This window comes from Ruditapes philippinarum, unplaced genomic scaffold (assembly GCF_026571515.1).
Source record: "Ruditapes philippinarum isolate M1 unplaced genomic scaffold, ASM2657151v2 ctg133_1_1_1_1, whole genome shotgun sequence".
Lineage (NCBI taxonomy): Eukaryota > Metazoa > Mollusca > Bivalvia > Venerida > Veneridae > Ruditapes > Ruditapes philippinarum.
The window spans coordinates 527,713-550,792 of NW_026864453.1; the positions used below are offsets into that span (position 1 = coordinate 527,713).

Below are 23,080 nucleotides of genomic sequence, written 5' to 3' on the forward strand. Positions count from 1 at the left end.
TATAAATAATCAATAAAGTTAAAATATCTAGGTAAGTAATAGACTCATAATAAATTAATTTCAATTAATTTAAAGCGGCCTTCAACTTTTTCTAAAGGTTAAATGCAAAATATGTTATTTTTAGAGAAATAGTTCTCATATTATTGACAAATCAAAAGAATTAAGGTGGAAAATGAAATTTGCCAACGATAAAAATACATAAAAAATAACCTTATTTTTTAAATAAAAGTTGAAGTGGAATGATTCGATATTTCCCGATGTTCTAATTTTAGAAACATAACATCACTGACACTTTATAAATAGCTCTCGGGACGCTGATTTAAAGAAGAGTTAACAGTGATATGATGCACTTTTTCAAGATAAAATAATTGATATACTTAGTTTGAAACAACAAAGAATTATTTCTTTTGAACAGAAAACAAATGCTGAAGGCAGCTTTAACCATAACTGGCACATGCACGTCATATTTAGCCAAGAATGTACCATTCTTATCAATGTTAATACCGTGTATCAAACCTATATATAGAACCAATTCCAGAAAAAGAAATCTACAGTTGAATCATTATTGTCAAATTATGTAAAACGTTTCACTTCATGTAAATTAACAGAGATTTGAAAGTACAAAAAGTCCAAAAATACTCCCTATCTAAGTTTCATAACTACTTGTTACTATTGCCATATTATGCAAAAGTTTACAGGAAATTGTCAATAGTTAAGTACATGTAACACTTTAAATCTTGGATATAATAACACTACAAAACAAGTGGCAATAATAAAACTATGAAAGAAGTTGGCAATAATAATAATACACTGAAAAGTGGCAAAAGAAAACAAAGTAGCACTTTTTTTAGCACATTTAGGCAAGAATACATCTATCACAGTTGAAACTTCAAAAAAAAAAAGAAAGACAGAATGCCTTTAAAAGGTACACATACTATATAAGTATATAGAAAACATAAGGGAATGAATTTGTGTATAGAATGCAAAATATCTAAAAGTGATATGCTCTTGCATTAAAATTGCTTATACATGTATATAAAAAGACAGACATACAGAAAAAATAAATTATGGATAATAATTAAACTTTATTTGTTACATTTTGTAAGTTTAAAAGTTTTCGTAAATTTTTTTCAAGTGATCAGTAACAAAGAGTGAAAATTAACAAACCTTGGCAATCCTTGTGTATTTGATTGTTTTACTTAATTTTTTCAGAATAATATTCTAAATTTGATCATTTGATTAATTTTTGAAAACATTATTCTACAATTTTAACCAATATTTTTTAATCAGACTGGCTTAATGTTTTTTTTTATTTCTACCAGGGAAAATTACTTGACTATGTCAACAGTATAAAATCAGGTAAGCCTGTAAAATTACAATCTGACTGGGACTCCTTACAGTTGACTTTTAAATCCTATTTTTTTAATATTTTTTTTTTAATTGGAACCCGCCTGATACTTAAAATGAGAAGTTCCAAATTCAAAGCATGGTTGGTTCATTACATGCAAATTTACTAGTTAAAGGGTAAAATAAATTATGCACCAATACTAACAAGACATCTATAAACATCCAACTCTTAAGTGCAATTATTGCTACCATTCTTTTTATAAATAGCTTTCCAAAATTACTACACTTTAGATGTTTGACCCTTTAACTTTGTTTCAGAATAACAATAATTGAAATGGCAACTTGGCACAAAATTAAACATTATTGCAGACTGTGTCTAAATTAACAATAGTGGACTGTGTCAAAGTTGTTATTATTGTGGACTGTGTCACTCTGTTTTAATTAACATTATTGAAGACTGTGTCTAAATACTGCTGAATGTGTCTCAGTTATTTTTATTGTCGACTGTATTCTGTTTAATGCTTTATCTAATTGATCCAAAGCAGAATCCAACAGGCTCATACAGACTGATCCAGATATTCAAAGCAGGGACGGTCCATCTATGGGGAAAATTATTGGCGAGAGTGTAAAGATAAGAAAAAGGTTTGAAAGACTATTAAGATAATAGTAAAAATAAAGCAATCAGTCACTATGGAATTCCCTGTACGTCTCTTCCCAAAGTTCACCAGATGACTTCAACGCCCTGAAATAAATCAAATAATCAGCATGTAAGAAGATTAATTGTTTTTAAGATAATGACATATGCCTTAATTAAATCATTTTGGGAAAGAGATGCGTAATATGCCTTGCATATATCTTTTACATGGAGTAAAAAAAAGACTTATGTTTACACTAGAATGAAAGATTTTGTTTCTAAGAATAAAATCATTTAACATCTTAAGATTGGTTTGTTTGATGGGATTTTATGTTGCATTTACACAGTAAAGGTCATATGGCCACTTTCCAGCTTTACAGGTGGAGGAACATCTCAGCTGCCCTTCCATGCATTATTTCAGATACAAAGGAGTTAACTTAGCTGGATAGCTTCCTCACATGAAAAAAACCAAAGTCCCTGCCTGGATTCGAACCAACAGCGGTGAGGGGCAAGTGGAACACCTTAGCTTGGAGCGGTTGACAAGTTGTTCCATGACAATAAATTCAGTGAATAATTGTTATAAGATCAACATACCTTACAATATCCACAAAGGACTGCCACAGCGATTTCACTGTGTAGGGTACACCATGCTTCTCACACAGACTTCGAACCAACGGAGCGATCTTGTACAAGTTGTGACGGGGCATCGTGGGGAACAAACTGAAAATATCATTAGATATTTCAAATTTATATTAACAGTATAGCAGTATGCTATATTTTTAGTAGCCTATCACCTAACAAGAGCTGTTTATGCAAGAGCATACCTAACTTTTAACAATACTGGATAAACAAAGAAATCTCTTATATGACATAAAAGAGGCAAAATCATGTTAAAATCTATGATAAAGATATGTAATCATGCCTAGTAATGAATGTGAAGTTCAAAACATAAGTATTCTGTCCGAAAATTTCTAATCATTTATCCTTTATTTGTTTATTAAAGACAATTCCTTTATTTGTTTATTAAAGACAATTTAAAACAGAATACTAGGAATAAGCTAGCATTTCACTCACTGGTGTTCAATCTGAAAGTTCAGATGTCCCGTGAACCAATCATTGAAGAATGACTTCTCGATATCACACGTGGCATGAATCTGTAGCTTTAACCAAGGATTAGCTTCGTCATTCTTTATATGCATTGGTAGATGGTTAGACTGGGCTACCCACGTGAACCAGTGACTTTCAATACACCTGAAAAAAACAACAAATTGTTGAGATGGTTATTTTGAAAATTTTGTGAAGTTGGAAACTATCTGTTCTAAATTATACTGGAATGGTTCTTAAAGTATTTTATTTCAGTGAAACTGTTAAAAAGCACAATGATAAATGTGAATATAGAATGCTGATTTCATGAATAAACCTAGAGGAGACAGTTGAATAGTATTTAATGGAGCCTAATATGTTTAAATTTTTGAAATTAAAATTTGGGAATTTAAAACTTTGACACCTTTTTTTTGGGGTATTGGGAAAAAAAATAATGTATTTGGTTTGTAAAATTTAATTTAAAGGGGATCCCAAAAATTTTCATTAAAGTTATTTCTATTTACATTTTAAAATTTTACCTTTTAGGGCCCCCCTTTTCCCCATATTTTTCACGCCTTTTTTAAAACCTTTTTTACGCCCCCCCCCCCTTTTTTTGGGCTCAAATGGTTTAAAAAAGCCCCTTTTTTAGGCCCCCAAAAACTTTTTTTTGTTGAGGAAAAAAGGGTTTTTTTTAAAAAAAGTTACCTTTTTTTCGGCGCGCCCCCAACCCAAAAAAAATTATCAGGGGTTGCCAAAAAGGGCCGGGCCCAAGAAAAAATTTTTACTTGTGAAGAGGCTAAAAATGATCCCAGATCGATCATAAGGTAACGTGTAACCAACGCTGAAAAGTCAATTTTGATGGAAAAATCAACGCAAAATAGTGATTTTTGGCAAATTTGAGATGTCCCCTCGTTGCCATGGTAACAGGAAATTTAAGCCTGGGCACGTTGTTACAAAGGCAATGGTCCAGTCAACATTTGTGCCAAATTTGATTAGTATTGAAGCAGTTTTTATAGTTTTATAGCAATTTGAACTTGTAACGGGAGCCTTTTCAATAAAAACATCCATTTTTCACAAAATGCTCATGAAGTAATGGGTTAATGCATTTTTCTAAAGTTTTGTTTTTTTTGTTTTGTTTTGTTCTTTGCTTTTTTTAAAAAAAATAGTTCAATTAGTTGAAAGTATGCTTCCTGGTTTTCCTATGAAAATTATTTCTTAGAACAGAAAGATGTATAAGAGCTGCTACCTGACTGCAAAGAAGAATCCAATACTTCCAGCTACACCCAACATTGGAATAAAGAAATAGAAGAAACAAGCCATGGCAGTGACTGCTATTGACAACTCCTGCAAAAACATTAAAAAATTAATGAATATTATATTTTGCTTAATTAAAGGCCCATTATGCCTTAGAAATCCTTTTTTTTTTTCATTCTTTACATATGTGAAATATGTGTTTAATAATGTTTAAATAATGGATTAAGAGGATGTAAGATGTTTAGCAACTGAAGAAAATAGCACTGAAAGTGCAGCAATGTGTCCGAGAGATAGCAAAATGTAAACAAAATAGTTTTTTGACCTCCATACAAAATACTAATTTACTATAATTACATCAATTGTCAAAAGAAGTAAAAGATAGTTAATCACTTTGACAAACTAGAAAAAAACTTTTTTAAACTGTGAGAAGATACCAAAAATAAAACGTTTTTGAAAAATAAAAATTATGGCATATCTGTGGCATAATGGGCCTTTAAGATCTGTTAACTATTCTTTAATTTCAAATCGCAATGTAGTAAATGCATTGTTATTCAGTTTTACAAAATATCATAATAAACTTGTGACAAGATACAACTTCTTTAACTGACAGTGACAAAAATAAAGATTTGTACCCAATTGAACTTGAACCTATGAAAGAGTAAGAAAATTTGATTTGATTTTCAAGATTTTTAGTTTTCTAGCATCAGAAAATGTCATGGAGAATGCTCCATAAACTAAATTATGCTAGTGATGAAGAAAATACTTTCTTACCATCCATAATTTCCTAGTGAACAAATGTCTGAACAACATGGACTGGAAATACACTGGAAACAGCAATGGTGGTCCCACTGTAGTAACAATATATTCAATAAAAATTACTTATTATTTATTCATTATAATATTTAATAAAAATTTTATCTTGAATTTTCAGTTTTCTTGTGTGCAAAAAGTTAGCAGAATTTATTATGCTAGAAAAACCACTTATATTTTTTCAAGTAAAGTTAACATACAAAATGTTTTAATTTTGTACAAAGGTATGTAACTGTATACAATATTCGAAAAGTTGTGACTTGAATTCTCTCCCTTGTTGTTCATGACCTACTTTAAATTGATCTGTACTTATTCTGAAAAAGCTTAGTTCTTCAATAGGGTTCTTAATTAATCATTATCTTACTAGAAATTCATTCTCGTGAGTAAAAGCACTCTCATTCTGAAAGGATTTTTTTCTTTCACAATTGGTTCACAGTCAGAAGTATTAACAATCTATTCATGTTCTCATGTCCATAGATTGTTTATAATTGTGTGAGTCACTCAAGATGTTTTCACTTCCATAGATTCGATTGAAGTTTTATCCAGTCTATGAATATAAGGAAATTCAATGAGATTAACAGATTTATATCCTATCTATATGTTTTATACTATCTATGGCTATGAAATATTTCTATGTGGATCACAGATTTATATCAAATCTATGGACATGATGACACAGTGTCTCATACGGGGAGGTCTGAACTTATTAACAATATTTCACAAAATCATTATTATCATACTTACAAGCAAAGAAGTACCTATGCTGCCAATTAAAGGGCATGCTCTTCTTCCTTGTCTTTGCTACCTTTAAGATTAAAAGATACATGTCTCAATAACAAGAGCTGTCTGTAGGACAGCACGCTCGACTATTCTAAGTGCTTGATAGTAAAAGAGCCTTTATATTGTTTAATTTTTTAAGTTCACAAAAGGGCTAATTTTTTGTTATAAATTCATGTTATAGGCCTTAGAGAGAGTCTAATTATACAGTATTGGCTTGACTATTTGGAAGGTAATGTCACAAGGGTGTTTTATTGAGTATAATAATACTAATTACCTATGAATACATAAATTTGACAGAAAAGGTACAAAGGCTTGTTATTAAGATGTTTTATCAAGTAAATCACTGCTTTATTATTATGAATGCATAAATTGTCCCAAAAAAGGCACAAACCCTTCAGTAGTTATTGAGATAACAGCTTACAAGCAAAACTTTACCATGAATTTCTAAGTTGAAAAAGGGGAGAAAAATCAGCCTAAAATTAATGCAAGATAGAATTATGGATCTTTGTCAGTGACCCTAAATGCTTATATGAAGTTTTAAATTAATATCTTTAATAGTTATTGAGATATGTAAAACTTGCATGTAAACATTAACCAAGAGACTAAGTAGAAAAGGGGATATGAATCAGCCTTAATGCAAGACAGAGTTATGGAACTTGATCAGTGACGAAGGGAGCGTACATACAATTATGACCCTCCAATTATGACCCTAAGTGCATGTGTAAAGTTTCAAGTAAATATCTTTGAAGACCTTTAACCAAAATTTCTAAAATTCAAAGGGGCAAATAATTCTGCAAATATTGCAGGCAGAGTTATGCAATTTTGCAAACTGATGTACATTGTTACTATAAAAAAGTATTTTAAATTTCAATTGAATATCTCAAGCAATAATTGAGATATTTCACTTTACAAAAAAACTTTAACCAAAACTTTTAAGTTACAAAGGGGCATAATTCTGTCAATATTGTAGGCAGAGTTATCCAACTTGTCAATCTGATGTACCTTGTTACTATAAATAAGTATTGTAAGTTTCAATTGAATATCTCAAGCAATAATTGAGATATTTGACTTTACAAAAAACTTTAACCAAAATTTCTAAGTTAAAAAGGGGCATAATTCTGTCAATATTGTAGGCAGAGTTATCCAACTTGTCAATCTAATGTACCTTGTTACTATAAATAAGTATTGTAAGTTTCAATTGAATATCTCAAGCAATAATTGAGATATTTGACTTTACAAAAAACTTTAACCAAAATTTCTAAGTTAAAAAGGGGCATAATTCTGTCAATATTGTAGGCAGAGTTATCCAACTTGTCAATCTGATGTACCTTGTTACTATAAATAAGTATTGTAAGTTTCAATTGAATATCTCAAGTAATAATTGAGATATTTGACTTTACAAAAAACTTTAACCAACGCAGACGCCGACGCGGACGCTGACGCTGACGCCGACGCCGGGGCGACTACAATAGCTCTCATATTCTTCGAATAGTCGAGCTAAAAATAATTGGCATATAAAATTCATAGTTACATAAAAGTGTGTTTACAGCCAGCCTTAATTATACTGAACATTTCAGTTGAATTGGCTTCAAAAAACAATAGGGTTACTTTTACTTGAAAATTCGATATTTTAGCTACTTCTCTGTAGCTCTGTAGATGGAAATCACAAAGAGGTTAATTCTAATCCCTTTGGTCTCTTAAATTTCTTTTCAAAGGGCATGCAAAAAGCATGCCTGTGATGATATATAATAACTTTGCAAGAAAAGGTAGACGGTATGCGAAAAATGAAAGAAAGCATAAAAACGACATTTGCAGTCATTATGTACATATAGTTAGCCTTTCAAACACAGAAGTTTGTATTCTTGTAAAATTTTCAAGATCCTTAAGAATTGGGGGGAAAAAACCATTTCAGTTTATTTTACTAGAATAAAACTAAAATTATTCACTTTTGGATACTTCATATATCTGTATGTGTATGTATTGCTTGAATAAAATTTATTAAAAACATTTCAAATACATAAAAAGTTCAAAAGAACACAAAGAAATATTTGAAAATTTAAACCAGTCTAAATTGTACAATATGATTGGTTCATGCAGAACACTTATTCAAAATTGACCAATGGTCTATGTTTATTTGTAGACTGGTTTACAAACTTGATTCTAAAATATGTGACTTAGTACCTCTACTGGCATAACTTCCCCAACTACAAACAACTTGTCAATTCTCACATCTGGATCTTTGTCAATCTATTAAGAGAATAAGAAATCACAATATTTGTTATAAATTCACGAAATTATAACATTAGGCAAAATACCTTTATTTTAAATACTACCGTATTGGTTGAAATTTCCCATATAAAACATACTCTGAACGATAAAAAGTTACCTAAACATTTTTACATTAAAAAATTATCAGAACAACTTCACTCAAAAGTCAGCATTTTGACATTCATATAGAAATAAGTTTCCTGTTTAAGTTACCAGGTATTAGTTCAATAGATGAAAAAATGACGAACTAACCGTATTGCAAAATAAATTTACAATGTTAAATGTTTAACTAAAAAAAAAAATTCAATATATTTATAAAAAATAAAACACTGATTTATTTACAATATAACATAAAATACTTACAATATTTGGTTTAGCATGATGCTGATAATGCATGTGGTTCCACCAATGTGCTGAAGCACCCTGTTATCAAAAGAATTAATTTAGTGTGGATAGTTGGTAATCTTTGAAAATTAGGAAAAAGGAATAAAATCTACATTAAAGAAACAGGTACTTGAGAAAAATCTTCATAAACTATTAAAGGTCAAAGAGTTGAAAAAGATTCTTCATTACTTTTGGGAATATTACAATTTACTAAAAAAAAATCCTAGATCTATTTGGGAAAATATCAGATTTAATTGCAGTATTTTGACATAGAATAAGTATTTATCATTAATTTAACTGGAAATTTTTCATCAATTTTGTCATTTGGGAAAACTACCAAAATTTGACTTCTGTTATACATGTCACTGAATAACAAGCATTTGATAGTATTGCGGGCAATACAGTAGTCCCCTACCGGTCCCTCAAAAAGTTCTTTAATTGTCATACACTCCTGTGTATTGCCATTTATAATGAATTTGAGGATGAAGTCTGTATTTGAAAATATCGACCACAAAACATAATAAAATAAGTTTGTCTATATCACAGTAATGTGTTAAGTTTCCATGCTTAGTAAGGAAATTATGTTTATACAACCTTGTCATATTATTACGATGTGGGATTTTAAAGTAAATCCTATAAGGAATGAAGAAGTTGGAGTGAAAATACCAGTTTCTCGAAAAAAATCTAAGTTCAAGGGGGACATAATTCTGGAAATAGTCTTGCTAGAGTATTTAACCTTCTCAAAAATGTCGAGTGATAATAAGAAACATATATATGAAGTTTGAAGTAGATACATTAGGAAATAAAGAAGTTATTTAAAAAAGACAAGATTTTTTCCCCTAAAAAATCTAAGTTCAAGGGAGGTAATACTGATATTTTTGTGCTAGAGTTATAAACCTTGTCACATATGATGTGGTTGATGACCAGAAACTTATATTTAAAGTTTGAAGTAAACACCTTAAGAAATAAAGAACATATAGTGAAAAAGCTGAAAAATTTAAATCAGAAATCTTGAAATTCAGGCTATTTGTTGCCATAGCAACCAGAATTTTCAACATAGGAAGAAAAGAAAAAGATGTGCATAATCTCCAGACTGCCATCTACCCATATTTCAAGTTTCATAAAAATATTTTCAGTACTTTTTGAGTTATCACTGGATCCAGTTTATGTGTTAAATTTGCCATATTTTCAGACTATTTGTTGCCATAGCAACCAGAATTTTCAACATAGGAAGAAAAAAAAAAGACGTGCATAATCTCTATACTGCCATCTATCCATATATCAAGTTTCATAAATATATTTTCAGTACTTTTTGCGTTATCGCGGGATCCAGTTTTGTGGACGGACGGACTGACGGACTGACAGACGGACAGACAGACGGACGGAGGGTAAACCTAAAGTCCCCTCCGGTTAAACCGGTAGGGGACTAAAAACATTGATGTCAGTGTTACCTCTGCAGAGCAGCCCTTTGTAAAGCAATTACCTCTTTACAACAACTAAATCACATCTTCCCATACTAAGATTTTTAACTACATGTATATTTAACCCCTCAAAAACAACAACTTCTCTACAACAACCAAACCCTATGTCTCTCAAAGATTGTTGCTCTACACAGGTTTTACTGTATATATTTTTACCTTGATACATCCCATTGTAAGATGATGAAAGAAATGATCTATCTTGGAATTCTTGAAAACAGATAAATGACCATAGTCATGCTGTGTCCATGCTGCCTGAGCCTAGTAATGTAATAAAAGAAATAAACTAGAAATGTGTCCATAGGACACCGATGCCCCCACACGCCACTGTTCTGTCAATCTTATGACTCTAGGTCAAATATTTTTTGGACTACATGTGCCACATTTTGAAAACTAAAAATCAACAAAGGGCAATAATTCTGTTAAATTTGGTTGCAGCAAAAATTCCTTCCTTTACTACCATCTACACATTAAGGTTGTTAATCCCTGTAAGTTTAAGCAAAATCTGCTATCCGGTTTAAGAGGAGTTGCGTTCACAAAATTTCTACACAGTATATAATGAAAAAATCAACAAAGGGCCATAATTCTGTTAAATTTGGTTGCAGCAAAAATTCCTTTCTTTACTACCATCTACACATTAAGGTTGTTCATCCCTGTAAGTTTAAGCAAAATCTGCCATCCGGTTAAAGAGGAGTTGCGTTCACAACATTTCTATATAGTATCTAGTGAAAAAATCAACAAAGGGCCATTATAAATTCTGTTAAATTTGGTCGCAGCGAAAATTCCTTCCTTTACTACCATCTACACATTAAAGTTGTTCATCCCTGTAAGTTTAAGCAAAATCTGCCATCTGGTTTAAGAGGAGTTGTGTTCACAAGATTTCGGGACGTACGGACGGACGGACTGACGGACAAGTGCAACGCTATATGCTCCCACATTGTGGGGGCATAAAAAATTATTTAATATGAAAGTAGGCGATCGGTGAGGTCTACGAATAAGAAAGTCAGACAAAGATTAATATGGTCAAGGGCTATTCTGTTCATTTTTTTATTGTACATTTTTTCATTACATAGGTATTTTTTCAGTATTTCCATGCATTGTTTCCATTTTCTACTGTTGATCTTGTCCCAAAAGTTGCAATTGTTTTGCTGTTATCGGATTACGCTGCCAAATACCAAATGACAATGGAAATTTTATTGATAGGTATATATACATTTGGTATATATACATTTGTTTATTTAAATTATGTTCCTTTTAAATATACACATGTAGTCTATACATATTGTAGCTAGGAAAACTAGAACCTGTGTCAGCAAATTGTACTTCCCAATATCAAATACGTTATTTATTTAACAGATTCTACCCATGCAATACATGTGATGTCTGATCATGGTCTGCACTCAGCGGTTTACTATTCAGTCGGTACATACACTACAGCCTCATTATAACACTCATGTTGGGGTCCAATGTCTCAACACCTCGTTCTAACAAGGCTCTCATTAGAACGCTCATTGGGAAATTACCGCATTACCCCACCCACCGCCTATACATATAACGCTGACGATTTTTACTTACTGTTAATGAATATCCACATTATCTTTTTCTAAAACAATTCAATGATGTAAACATATATTATATTCACAAATAATACTTATTAAAATTAAAAGAAACAAAAAACTTTTGAAAGAAAAACAAAAAACATGAATGTAGTTAGCCATTAGTCCAGCTTTAGTTGTGTCCCCTAGTTAATCAAATGCCATTTACTTCCTGTCTGGGCCGTTCTATTTACAGTGCAGGATTTTAAATTGATTTTGGGCTTGTGTGGGTTATTAATTCAGCGAGGTTTGCATTTCACAGATATGTATGTGAATTTTAGTTTATTTATACTCACCACCGGTTGTCCATGTCACAGTTATGATATGAATTTGAGATTTTGGAAACAATTTGATGCCCGACTGATGGACAGGTAAAACAACAGAAGAGCGGATAAACGCTAACCTGGGCATGTTTTTCCCACCTTTGGCACTCATAAATGTCCTAATTACAATTGTTTATTGTACTTGACTGTCAAATTGAACAAGCGCTATAACACGCTTTAAATCTAGATTTACTTAATTTTTTTTTTTTTTTTGGGGGGGGGGGGGGGGGGGGGGGGTTGGGAGCCAAGGTCTATGAGCGCTATACTGAGATTAGCATTATAACGGAGAACAATATATAGAGAATAACATGCTACTGTCTTTTGATATCAATTTTATCAGGCGAGGCTGATATGGGCTAGAAAGGGCGAGGCTTGCCCTTTCTGCCCATATCAGCCGAGCCTGATAAAATTGATATCAAAAGACAGTAGCATGTTTTTCTATTTATCATGTAACACATAATAACTGTCAAAATAACAAAATAATCTACTTTTAAATAGCAAATTTCGTTAAAAAGGGGGATTTTTGTTCAAAGAAATAATTCTTGAAAACAAATTCCTCCGCCCCTGAAACTTAGAATTTGTAAATGGCGGCCATTTTTTCTTTCCACTCGGATAAAAGATACAACAGAATGTAGGCCTTATACGATAAAATTCTTACCATTAATTTAAACATCGATCCAAAAATCCACTTAGAATCACATAAACTAAACTTTACTGCAATTTTTGTCTTGAATTGTCAAATTCAAAAGTTCACGATAATTTCAATCAAAGAAAAGTCAAATTGGCAATCAAACACAAGCTACACACACATGCCTCTTATTTTTTGAACGAAACAATTTATTCACTTATTAAAGAATAATCCGGAGAAATAAAGTAAACATTTACAAGTTCTCAAAGAAAATCGTCTAGTCTGTTTGTTATGTTTACATGACTGTGTGACGTGGACATCGATGATGTCATTTGCAATATAAATTATGACGTCACTTCATTAAGTTGGTGCTTAACTATTTGCTATCTAATTTATTCGTAATTGAAATTGAAATCGAAAAAATAAATGAGTAAAAATCGCATATTGATTCAAGAATTGTAAGGGTATGAGATTACATTGTGGAATTCACATGCTGATGAAAATGAGAATACCTGTATACATATAAGCAATTGAAAAAAGTCTGTTAAAATTGGCGGGGCCTATTTTTGATATCAGGTTACTGACCTGATATCAAAAATAATTATCAGGCAAGTTTTATCGGGCAGTTACCATAGCAGTTGTATGATAAATGGAGGCTACAGTGTATTTTGAAATATTCCTGAAAAATGATTCATGGTTTCATTACCAAAAGTTATTAGTATAGACCTACATAAAATGGTACACAAGTCTTGAAATAATTTTTCCCGTCCCTTCATGTCAAAAAACCACAATGGAGTCCCTTTAAGTCTAAATCTATGATTCAAACATTTAACACATTGCAATTCCTAAATAAGAACTTTGTATTCTTTTTGTTAGGCTTCATGGGTCTTTAAACTAAAATAAGAAACAAAAGATTAATTACCTGGGCAGTTGAAAACAGAATGAGGGAGAGAGCCACACTCCACCATGTTACACCGAACCATTGTAACACAAAATATGCCAGAACTATCAATAACACAATATGTCCCAATATTGCTGCATAAAACGTGTAGCTTGGTTCATACAACCCCTGAAAAATTGACATATAAACATATACACATACCAACACATAATTTATGATGAAACTTTCAGTTACATACATATTAAACAAGGTATTTCCATTATAAAATTAAATTAACCAATAAAAAAGCAGTTAAAGGGACTTGCGATCATGTGACCTACCTTTCTGATATACTGATTAAACATGGATTGTCACACTGACATTGAGCTGCTTTAATACATAATACTACAATAAGCACCAAGGAGATATTACTAAAGTTCACAAATAGTATCTAATAATTGAGAAAAAAATTAAGCTTGAATTATGGACCTTTGTATATGTTTGACCCACAATCATTGTCCAAAAGACATGCATGAAAATTAAGATTAATACACATGTACCTTTGACAGTAAATAGGAAATAAGCAAAACCAGAACCAAGTGTTATACCGTTGGCAATGCAAATATCTGAAGACGAGTTCTCAAAATATTTTTAGTTTGGCCAGGTGGTTAATGCATCAGACTTGTAATTTAATGATCCCTGGATATGTAAGTTCAAACGCCATCAGGATAAGCTATTGTTTCTGTTAGCAAGAAACTTGATGCTCATTGCCTGGAACTGGTTAGTTCAAGAAACAGATTGGAGTGTTTCAATAAACTTATAGCTTTCTACACAACTTTACATAAATTCTGTATAAACTGTAAAACATTTTGATATAAAGCTAAAACTAATGTCCTAAATGATACTATTAATTATTTTCAAGGCAGTTTTTCTTCTTTTTTTTAATAAAGTGTTATTTATCTAAAAGCGAAAAAATAAAGTGTTATTTATTTAAAAGCGAAAACTTACCATAGATTTTGCAACCTCTTTCAGTTTTCTGAAGTCTGTGGCAATATCAAGTTCTACATTGTTTTCTACAGTACCAATGTGCATAGATTTAAGGTATTTGTTCACCTGTGTCTCGTTATTGTGAAATGCACCAACTGCTTCCTGGTAAAATATCAAAGAATTTATTATTGAAATTAAATTGCTATCACATAATAATTTTTTATCCATTTTCCATGTTAAAAAAAATTGCCTTGCAGTGACCTACAACCATAGTCGCATTTTCATAATGACTTGAAATCAACATCAGGTTCATGATGACCCAATTTCAACACTAGGTTTATGATGATAATCATAAGGTTCATGATGACCCTACATCAATATAAGGTTCATGCTGACCTTATATCAACACTAAGTTCATGATGACTTTGTATCAACACTAAGTTCATGATGAGCCTGTATCAACACTAGGTTCATGACCCAATATCCACATAAGGTTCATGCTGACCTTATCTCAACACTTGGTTCTTGATGACCCTACATCAACACTAGGTTCATGATGACCCTGTATCAACACTTAGTTTCATGATGACCCTGTATCAACACTAGGTTCATGATGATCCTATATCAACACTAGGTTCATGATGACCCTGTATCAACACCAGGTTCATGATGACCCTGTATCAACACTAGTTTCATGATGACCCTGTATCAACACTAGGTTCATGATGATCCTATATCAACACTAGGTTCGTGATGACCCTACATCAACACTAGGTTCATGATGACCCTGTATCAACACTAGTTTCATGATGACCCTGTATCAACACTAGGTTCATGATGATCCTATATCAATACTAGGTTCGTGATGACCCTACATCAACACTAGGTTCATGATGACCCTGTATCAACACTAGTTTCATGATGACCCTGTATCAACACTAGGTTCATGATGATCCTGTATCAACACCAGGTTCATGATGACCCTGTATCAACACCAGGTTCATGATGACCCTGTATCAACACCAGGTTCATGATGACCCTGTATCAACACCAGGTTCATGATGACCCTGTACACCAGGTTCATAATGACCCTGTATCAACACTAGGTTCATGATGACCCTGTATCAACACTAGGTTCATGATGGACCTGTATCAACACCAGGTTCAAGACGACCCTATATCAACACCAGGTTCATGATGACCCTGTATCAACACTAGGTTCATGATGACCCTGTATCAACACCAGGTTCATGATGACCCTGTATCAACACCAGGTTCATGATGACCCTGTGTGTATCAACACCAGGTTCAAGACGACCCTGTATCAACACCAGGTTCATGATGACCCTGTATCAACACTAGTTTCATGATGACCCTGTATCAACACTAGGTTCATGATGATCCTGTATCAACACCAGGTTCATGATGACCCTGTGTGTATCAACACCAGGTTCAAGACGACCCTGTATCAACACCAGGTTCATGATGACCCTGTATCAACACTAGTTTCATGATGACCCTGTATCAACACTAGTTTCATGATGATCCTGTATCAACACCAGGTTCATGATGACCTGTATCAACACTAGGTTCATGATGACCCTGTATCAACACCAGGTTCATGATGACCCTGTATCAACACCAGGTTCATGATGACCCTGTATCAACACCAGGTTCATGATGACCCTGTATCAACACCAGGTTCATGATGACCCTGTATCAACACCAGGTTCATGATGACCCTGTATCAACACCAGGTTCATGATGACCCTGTATCAACACTAGTTTCATGATGACCCTGTATCAACACTAGGTTCATGATGATCCTGTATCAACACCAGGTTCATGATGACCCTGTATCTACACCAGGTTCATGATGACCCTGTATCAACACCAGGTTCATGATGACCCTGTATCAACACCAGGTTCATGATGACCCTGTATCAACACCAGGTTCATGATGACCCTGTATCAACACCAGGCTCATGATGACCCTATATCAACACCAGGTTCATGATGACCCTGTATGAACACTAGGTTCATGATAACCCTGTATCAACACTAGGTTCAAGATGACCCTACATCAACACCAGGTTCATAATGACCCTGTATCAACACTAGGTTCAAGCAGGGTTCGACACTAACACAGTCCCGTGATCCCGGGGACACCAAAAATTGGCAAGGGATTTCTTAACTTCGAAGTCATAAGTTCCGTTGGGACTCCTGAACTTTGAAGAGAAACATAATGACTATGAATTTTTTGTCAATTGTCAACACACATTTTCACCTTTCTTAAGCTAAAACTGAAATTAAAAAGTAATGCTTACAAAAATCAAGCATTTATTACCTGGTATTATGCCTCACTCGATAAATATATTGCATTTCAAAAATGTCCCCTCCCTTAGATTTTCATTAGTCATAAATAATCTCCCACCCCATTAATATAATTACATTTTGAGGGACTTCTTATTTTAGCAAGGGATTTCTGATTTCAAAGTTGATGTCCCGTAATGATTCCTAGTTTAACTAGAAATGTGTCCATAGGACACGGATGCCCCCACACGCCACTGTTCTGTCAATCTTATGACTCTAGGTCAAATATTTTTTGGACTACATGTGCCACAAGTTGAAAACTAAAAATCAACAAAGGGCCATAATTCTGTTAAATTTGGTCGCAGCAAAAATTCCTTCCTTTACTACCATCTACACATTAAGGTTGTTAATCCCTGGAAGTTTAAGCAAAATCTGCCATCCGGTTTAAAAGGAGTTGCATTCACAAAATTTAAACATAGTATATAATGAAACAATCAAAAAAGGGCCATAATTCTGTTAAATTTGGTTGCAGCAAAAATTCCTTTCTTTATTACCATCTACACATTAAGGTTGTTCAGTCCTGGAAGTTTAAGCAAAATCTGCTATCCGGTTTAAGAGGAGTTGCATTCACAAAATTTCTAGATAGTATATAGTGAAAAAATCAACAAAGGGCCATAAATCTGTAAAATTTGGTCGCAAGCGAAAAATTCCTTCCTTTACTACCATCTACACCTGAAGGTTGTTCATCCCTGTAAGTTTAAGCAAAATCTGCCATCCGGTTTAAGAGGAGTTGCGTTCACAAAATTTCTACATAGTATATAGTGAAAAAATCAACAAAGGGCCATAATTCTGTTAAATTTGGTCGCAGCAAAAAAAATCCTTCCTTTACTTCCATCTACACATAAAGGTTGTTCATCCCTGTAAGTTTAAGCAAAATTCTGCCATCCAGTTTAAGAGGAGTTGCGTTCACAAAATTTTCTACATAGTATCTAGTGAAAAAATGAACAAAGGGCCATAATTCTGTTAAATTTGGTCTTAGCAAAAATTCCTTCCTTTACTACCATCTACACATTAAGGTTGTTCATCCCTGTAAGTTAAGCAAAAATCTGCCATCCGGTTTAAGAGGAGTTGCGTTCACAAAAATTTCTACATAGTATATAGTGAAAAAATCAACAAAGGGCCATAAATTCTGTTAAATTTGGTCGCAGCAAAAAATCCTTCCTTTACTACCATCTACACATAAAGGTTGTTCATCCCTGTAAGTTTAAGCAAATTCTGCCATCCAGTTTAAGAGGAGTTGCGTTCACAAAATTTCTACATAGTATCTAGTGAAAAAATGAACAAAGGGCCATAATTCTGTTAAATTTGGTCGCAGCAAAAAATTCCTTCCTTTACTACCATCTACACATTAAGGTTGTTCATCCCTGTAAGTTAAGCAAAAATCTGCCATCCGGTTTAAGAGGAGTTGCGTTCACAAGATTTCGGGACGTACGGACGGACGGACTGACGGACGGACGGACTGACGTATTGACGGACGGACAAGTGCAATGCTATATGCTCCCACATTGTGGGGGCATAAAAAGTAAGTGTCAAACCCTGGGTTCAAGACGACCCTGTATCAACACCAGGTTCATGATGACCCTGTATCAACACCAGGTTCATGATGACCCTGTATCACCACCAGGTTCATGATGACCCTGTATCAACACTAGGTTCAAGGTGACCCTATATCAACACCAGGTTCATGCTGACCTTATTTCAACACCAGGTTCATGATGACCCTGTGTGTATCAACTTAAAAATTCATTCATATGTATATTATACATAAACATTTTATCAATTTTATCTGTGGTTCAGTAGTAAATGCTCTTGACTTCAAACAACTTGCCCCTCACCGCTGTGTGGGTTCGAATCCTGACAGGAACTAAGGATTCTTTCATGTGAAGAAACTATATAGCTAGCTTATGGTTCTTTTCAGGTGCCTGTTCATGCCTGAAATAATACGCAGAAGGGCACCTGAGGTCTTCCTCCAACAATAAAGCTGGGAAGTCCCAATATGACCTACACTGTGGTGCAACATAAAACCCAAACAACAACAAAGTTATCTCCCTGTTTAAAACTTACAGTTGCATCTTGGCCAGCATAATGTCCAATAAGTCTAGAACCACCTGGATGTTTGTATGACCAGGAAGTGACATCATACACCTCTCCTCCAATCACAATCCATCTGTCATCCCTGCTATTGTGACGTTCAATCTCACTCCAGGGAAGTTTAGGCTTCTGAGATCCTTGGCCACCTCTACCCATTATTATTTATTTATGCAAAATCTTCTGAAAAAAAAAATGAAGTTTGTAATATATTAAAAATGTCTTTTTAAGTAAATGTTAAACCACAAACCAATCAAGATAAATTATGCATTTATAAATTATATTTATGCCGCAAAACCCCCTAAGACAGCTTTTTCTAGCACCTTTGTGAACAGTAGATAATCTGACACACTGTATTGTCTAGCCGTAGGGCACTTTTCAAAATTATATGAGAGTCGAAAATGCATATGTTATTTGTGTCTTTAAACGAGGATTTTAACCAAGTCCCCGCATTTGTCCTCGTGTGTTCACTTTAACTGTTTAATAAAGATGCTCCGCCATTTTGTAAAAAAATGAATACGAAGGTAAATAGATCTACAAGCGTTGTAATCTTGATAAAAGTGTCAAAGTTGCATGTTATAAGTTATGTAGCGTCGTTGTTTTTCATAATTATGATTTGTTGTTTTATTTGTATGAAAGATGAATTATTAAATCTATTTTTTATTTGTTAATTATGCACATGAATCGAATATATAATAATCACGGCAAATGAAGCGTTTTCATAACGACATGATCGGAGAGGAATAAATAAATAAAGAACATTGAAAAATAATCAACGTTGAAAGCGAAAATAATTTTATTTTTTTCAATACAGTAGAAGGCACAATCAATTAGCGTTAATTAAAGTCTATCCAAATTTTTGAATGCGTTTCACGGAACATGCAAACTTTCCCTAATGATAGTCGGTAATTGACGCAATTATCAGAGCCCGACAACAATTATTTTCGGTGCTTTTTTAATTTTTTAAAGGTGCTCAAAATTAAACGTATTGAAACAAAAAAGGATTATTATCACAATTTTGTAAACTATTTCAATTGATGTTTTTCAACTGCAACCAATTTTTAAACGCTCTTTTTTTCTCGCCATCTGGAGATGACAAAGATTGATATTCATACTTAATTCTTTACTGTACTGTAGCCAACATGGCAACGGATTAATCTCTAAAAAGTAAACATACGAAGACAATTGCTGTTTCTTGGTTAAAATCCTCGTTTTAAAGTCATAAAATAACAGATGCATTTTCGACTTCAATATGATTTTGAAAAGTGCCGTGTAAACTAGCCAATACAGCGTGTCCTGGCTAGCCGTACGTGACTCACGTACGGCTTGAACTTATGGCTAGACCTACGGGCCCGTACGGCTAGCCACTTCCTTAGACTTAACTGTGTTCCTAAATGTTGGAATATGATTTTCCCCTTTTTCTGATTTATCGTGCTATATTTTCCTCTTTTGAAAGTTGCAGGTTTTTTGAAAATTGAAAAAAAAAACACTGTCTTGCAAAAAAAAATATAATTTGTTAATGTTATGCAACAACTGAACTGAACAGATTTGATTTTGAGCACGACGCACTTGTATAAAAATTGCAATTGACTTTATATCAGAAACATGTCAAGTCGTAAAATAAGATTTATTAGTCAAATAATTACATAAATATTGTAAATACTCAAATTGTGCATGTAAAATTGTCGCATTTATCTCTTGTTCGTCCGGCAGTTGGCAACCAGTGGCATCGGATTTCGGATTTTGGCAACTGTAACTCGGTGCGTCGTTTAAATATCAAAATGTGAAGAAGAAAAAAAAACAGTTTAGGGTGAACACTGCTAAATGTTGTAAAAAAAAGGAACGGTGAGAAAAGAAATTATTGGCCAAAAATCTAGAAAATGAAAAAAAAATGTATATAAAAATGTGTCTGTATTTTAGATAAATATGTATGTTTATAGTTTTTAGTCCATACTAGCCAAATTTTCCCCGTCATCTCTATTAAATGGATTGAAAAGGTCGATCAGGATTACACGAGGCTTACATTGTATAATATAATTATTATTTAAATCAATGATAATGTTAAGTCAAGTAAAGTACAGTATATATGTAATTAATATATTCATTGATATTGACAAATCTAAAAAAAAGTAAAACGAATAACCAGTACATGTTTGATTTTTTATTTGTTTACCACTAAATAACCACATTTGCATTTTTTGTTAACCTATCATTTCAGATGTAAACATATAGCTTTTTAAGTCATATCACGCAGCATATTAAGCAGCACGCCTCCAGATTCCTGCTAATGTTCATGAAAATTTTGAAAATGTATTCAGAAGTAAAATATTATTAAGCTGACAGAGAAAATAATATGCACATTTCAAAAGGCACTTACAACCAATGTAAATTACAAAAAAGAGGTCAAAATGTGCAAAATTAACCCTTACTGCGTTAGTAACGCAGTAGAAATATGGTGAAAATTACTGAAAAATTGGCCATCAATCGCAAATAACATGGAGATTATTACTTTTATCTTTAGTCTTTTTACTTTTCATAAAACCTCAATACATTTTCTCAAGTTTTATTTTCTTGAAATATTTTGGCTCATCTGGAGGCATGCAGCTTTAAAGAAAAGGACACTCATCGTAATTATGAGCACTAATATTTGAGCAACAGGGATATACTATGCTTACTGTCTATATTCAAACATAACGAGATAAACATCAGTATATTAACCGTTTTGTATAGGAAGAAAAAAAACACACACCAAAATACTTACATTTTGACAACAAAGTATATTAAAATCTAAACGAAAATCCAAATACCCGAATCCATGCACGTTTTATAACACTCGATCATAGCCTTAATCCACCCGTCCTAAAAGTTAATCCATCCGTCCTAAAAGTAGAGTTGTGCAATATGTTACAATTAATTAGAACTAAGTACACATGTCCGCTAACTTTAGTTAAGGTCATTTAGATTTACATAAGCTAGGTTAAAATGAACGTCGAACATAAATTCCAACTATTTTATTTTATCTGTGATATTGACGCGTAAATTTGTTGACATATGAAGATAAATATTTGTTTAAGATATTAACTTTTTTGCCCGAATGTAAAAATCTAATAGCAAATTTAAATCTAATACTTTAACACATACAGTTAATTGAAGTTTCTGTATCTATAAACAATATGCCTCTAATCTAACCTTTTTCAAAAATTAACTCAAATTTCAGATTTTAATCGGTTTTACATGCTTTCTCGTGTACAAAAGGGAAGTAGCAAAAAGATATATTTTAAGCACATGTAGTATCCTTTTAAGATAATATCATTAATTTTTTTAATTTTCTTTCGAAATAAATAAGTTGACTATACATGTAGGTGGGACGTTCTTCTCAATAAATTTTGTCACCGACACGTTATTATACAATAACAATTTTTCGAGCAATGTCACAACTCAAGAGTGATTTTGTTGTTGTTGTTTTTGTGTGTGTGTTTTCTGCGCGTGTGTGTGGGAGGGGGGTCGAATAGAGTTCGATAAGAAAATATTACACATTTTCAATGTCAAGTCTATTTATGTAATAATGCAACTTCTCAAATTACCTTTTAAAAATATTCGAATATTCATGAAAGCGAATTTATAAATTTATAACATCAATTGCAATTCCTATATCTTAGGGCAAAATGAAAATTACGTCATAAATTGACAGCAGCAGGGTGGACGGCTGGATACCCAAACAATTGATTGTCTTTGTGTCACAGGGTCATTTTTATTATATATACATGTATATACTTTACTATTATTATATCCTATATGATATATAGTGCATTTCTTATAAATATATTCTTCCTTGTCCATCCACTATTCATCTCATATTTACTCCCATAGCCTCATTAGTTATCATTCAATCATATATCATACACTAACTATATAGTAACTGGTGACGGGCCTCATTTTTTCCGCTCATAATTTACCGCCACGCATGCGCACGGCACATTTGAATTACAGTTGTAGAGTGAAAACCTAACTCGGTTATTTAATTATTTTGCTGTCTCTGTGTGTTTTTGCAGTTCCAACATAAAAGAGAACTATAGAAACCCCTCGACCAATATAGAAGGTAATATTTGGCAAACGTGATTGTAGTAATATATATTTTTTCGAGCATTTTATTGAAAATCTCGATCAC

General features: G+C 32.8%; 1 protein-coding gene across 2 annotated transcripts; it reads right to left on the minus strand.

The window, feature by feature from the left end:
* Positions 1–1,860: 1,860 nt before the first annotated feature.
* On the minus strand, positions 1,861–21,866 carry LOC132725645 (acyl-CoA 6-desaturase-like). Of its 2 annotated transcripts, none has more exons than XM_060710823.1 (13): positions 21,674–21,866; positions 18,889–19,095; positions 14,473–14,613; positions 13,507–13,653; positions 10,198–10,299; positions 8,540–8,599; positions 8,090–8,155; positions 5,873–5,933; positions 5,090–5,166; positions 4,311–4,408; positions 3,056–3,232; positions 2,576–2,701; positions 1,861–2,089 (listed from the first exon to the last, which is right to left on the minus strand). In XM_060710823.1, the coding sequence occupies exons 2-13, from the start codon at positions 19,069–19,071 to the stop codon at positions 2,029–2,031; spliced, it is 1,299 nt and encodes a 432-aa protein (XP_060566806.1). In that variant the 5' UTR covers positions 19,072–19,095; positions 21,674–21,866; the 3' UTR covers positions 1,861–2,028. The 2 variants fall into 2 exon arrangements, with proteins under 2 accessions (XP_060566806.1, XP_060566805.1); XM_060710822.1 differs by lacking the exon at positions 21,674–21,866 and adding an exon at positions 20,559–20,690.
* Between the last annotated feature and the right edge of the window lie 1,214 nt (positions 21,867–23,080).

Coding starts and splice junctions, on each gene's coding strand:
- LOC132725645 (XM_060710823.1), bottom strand. CDS start 19,071: ATGGGTAGAGGTGGCCAAGGATCTCAGAAGCCTAAACTTCCCTGGAGT. Junction 8,600..10,197: donor TTACAATGGGATGTATCAAG/GTAAAAATATAT, acceptor TTTTGATAACAG/GGTGCTTCAGCACATTGGTG. Junction 8,156..8,539: donor ATCATGCTAAACCAAATATT/GTAAGTATTTTA, acceptor TTCTCTTAATAG/ATTGACAAAGATCCAGATGT.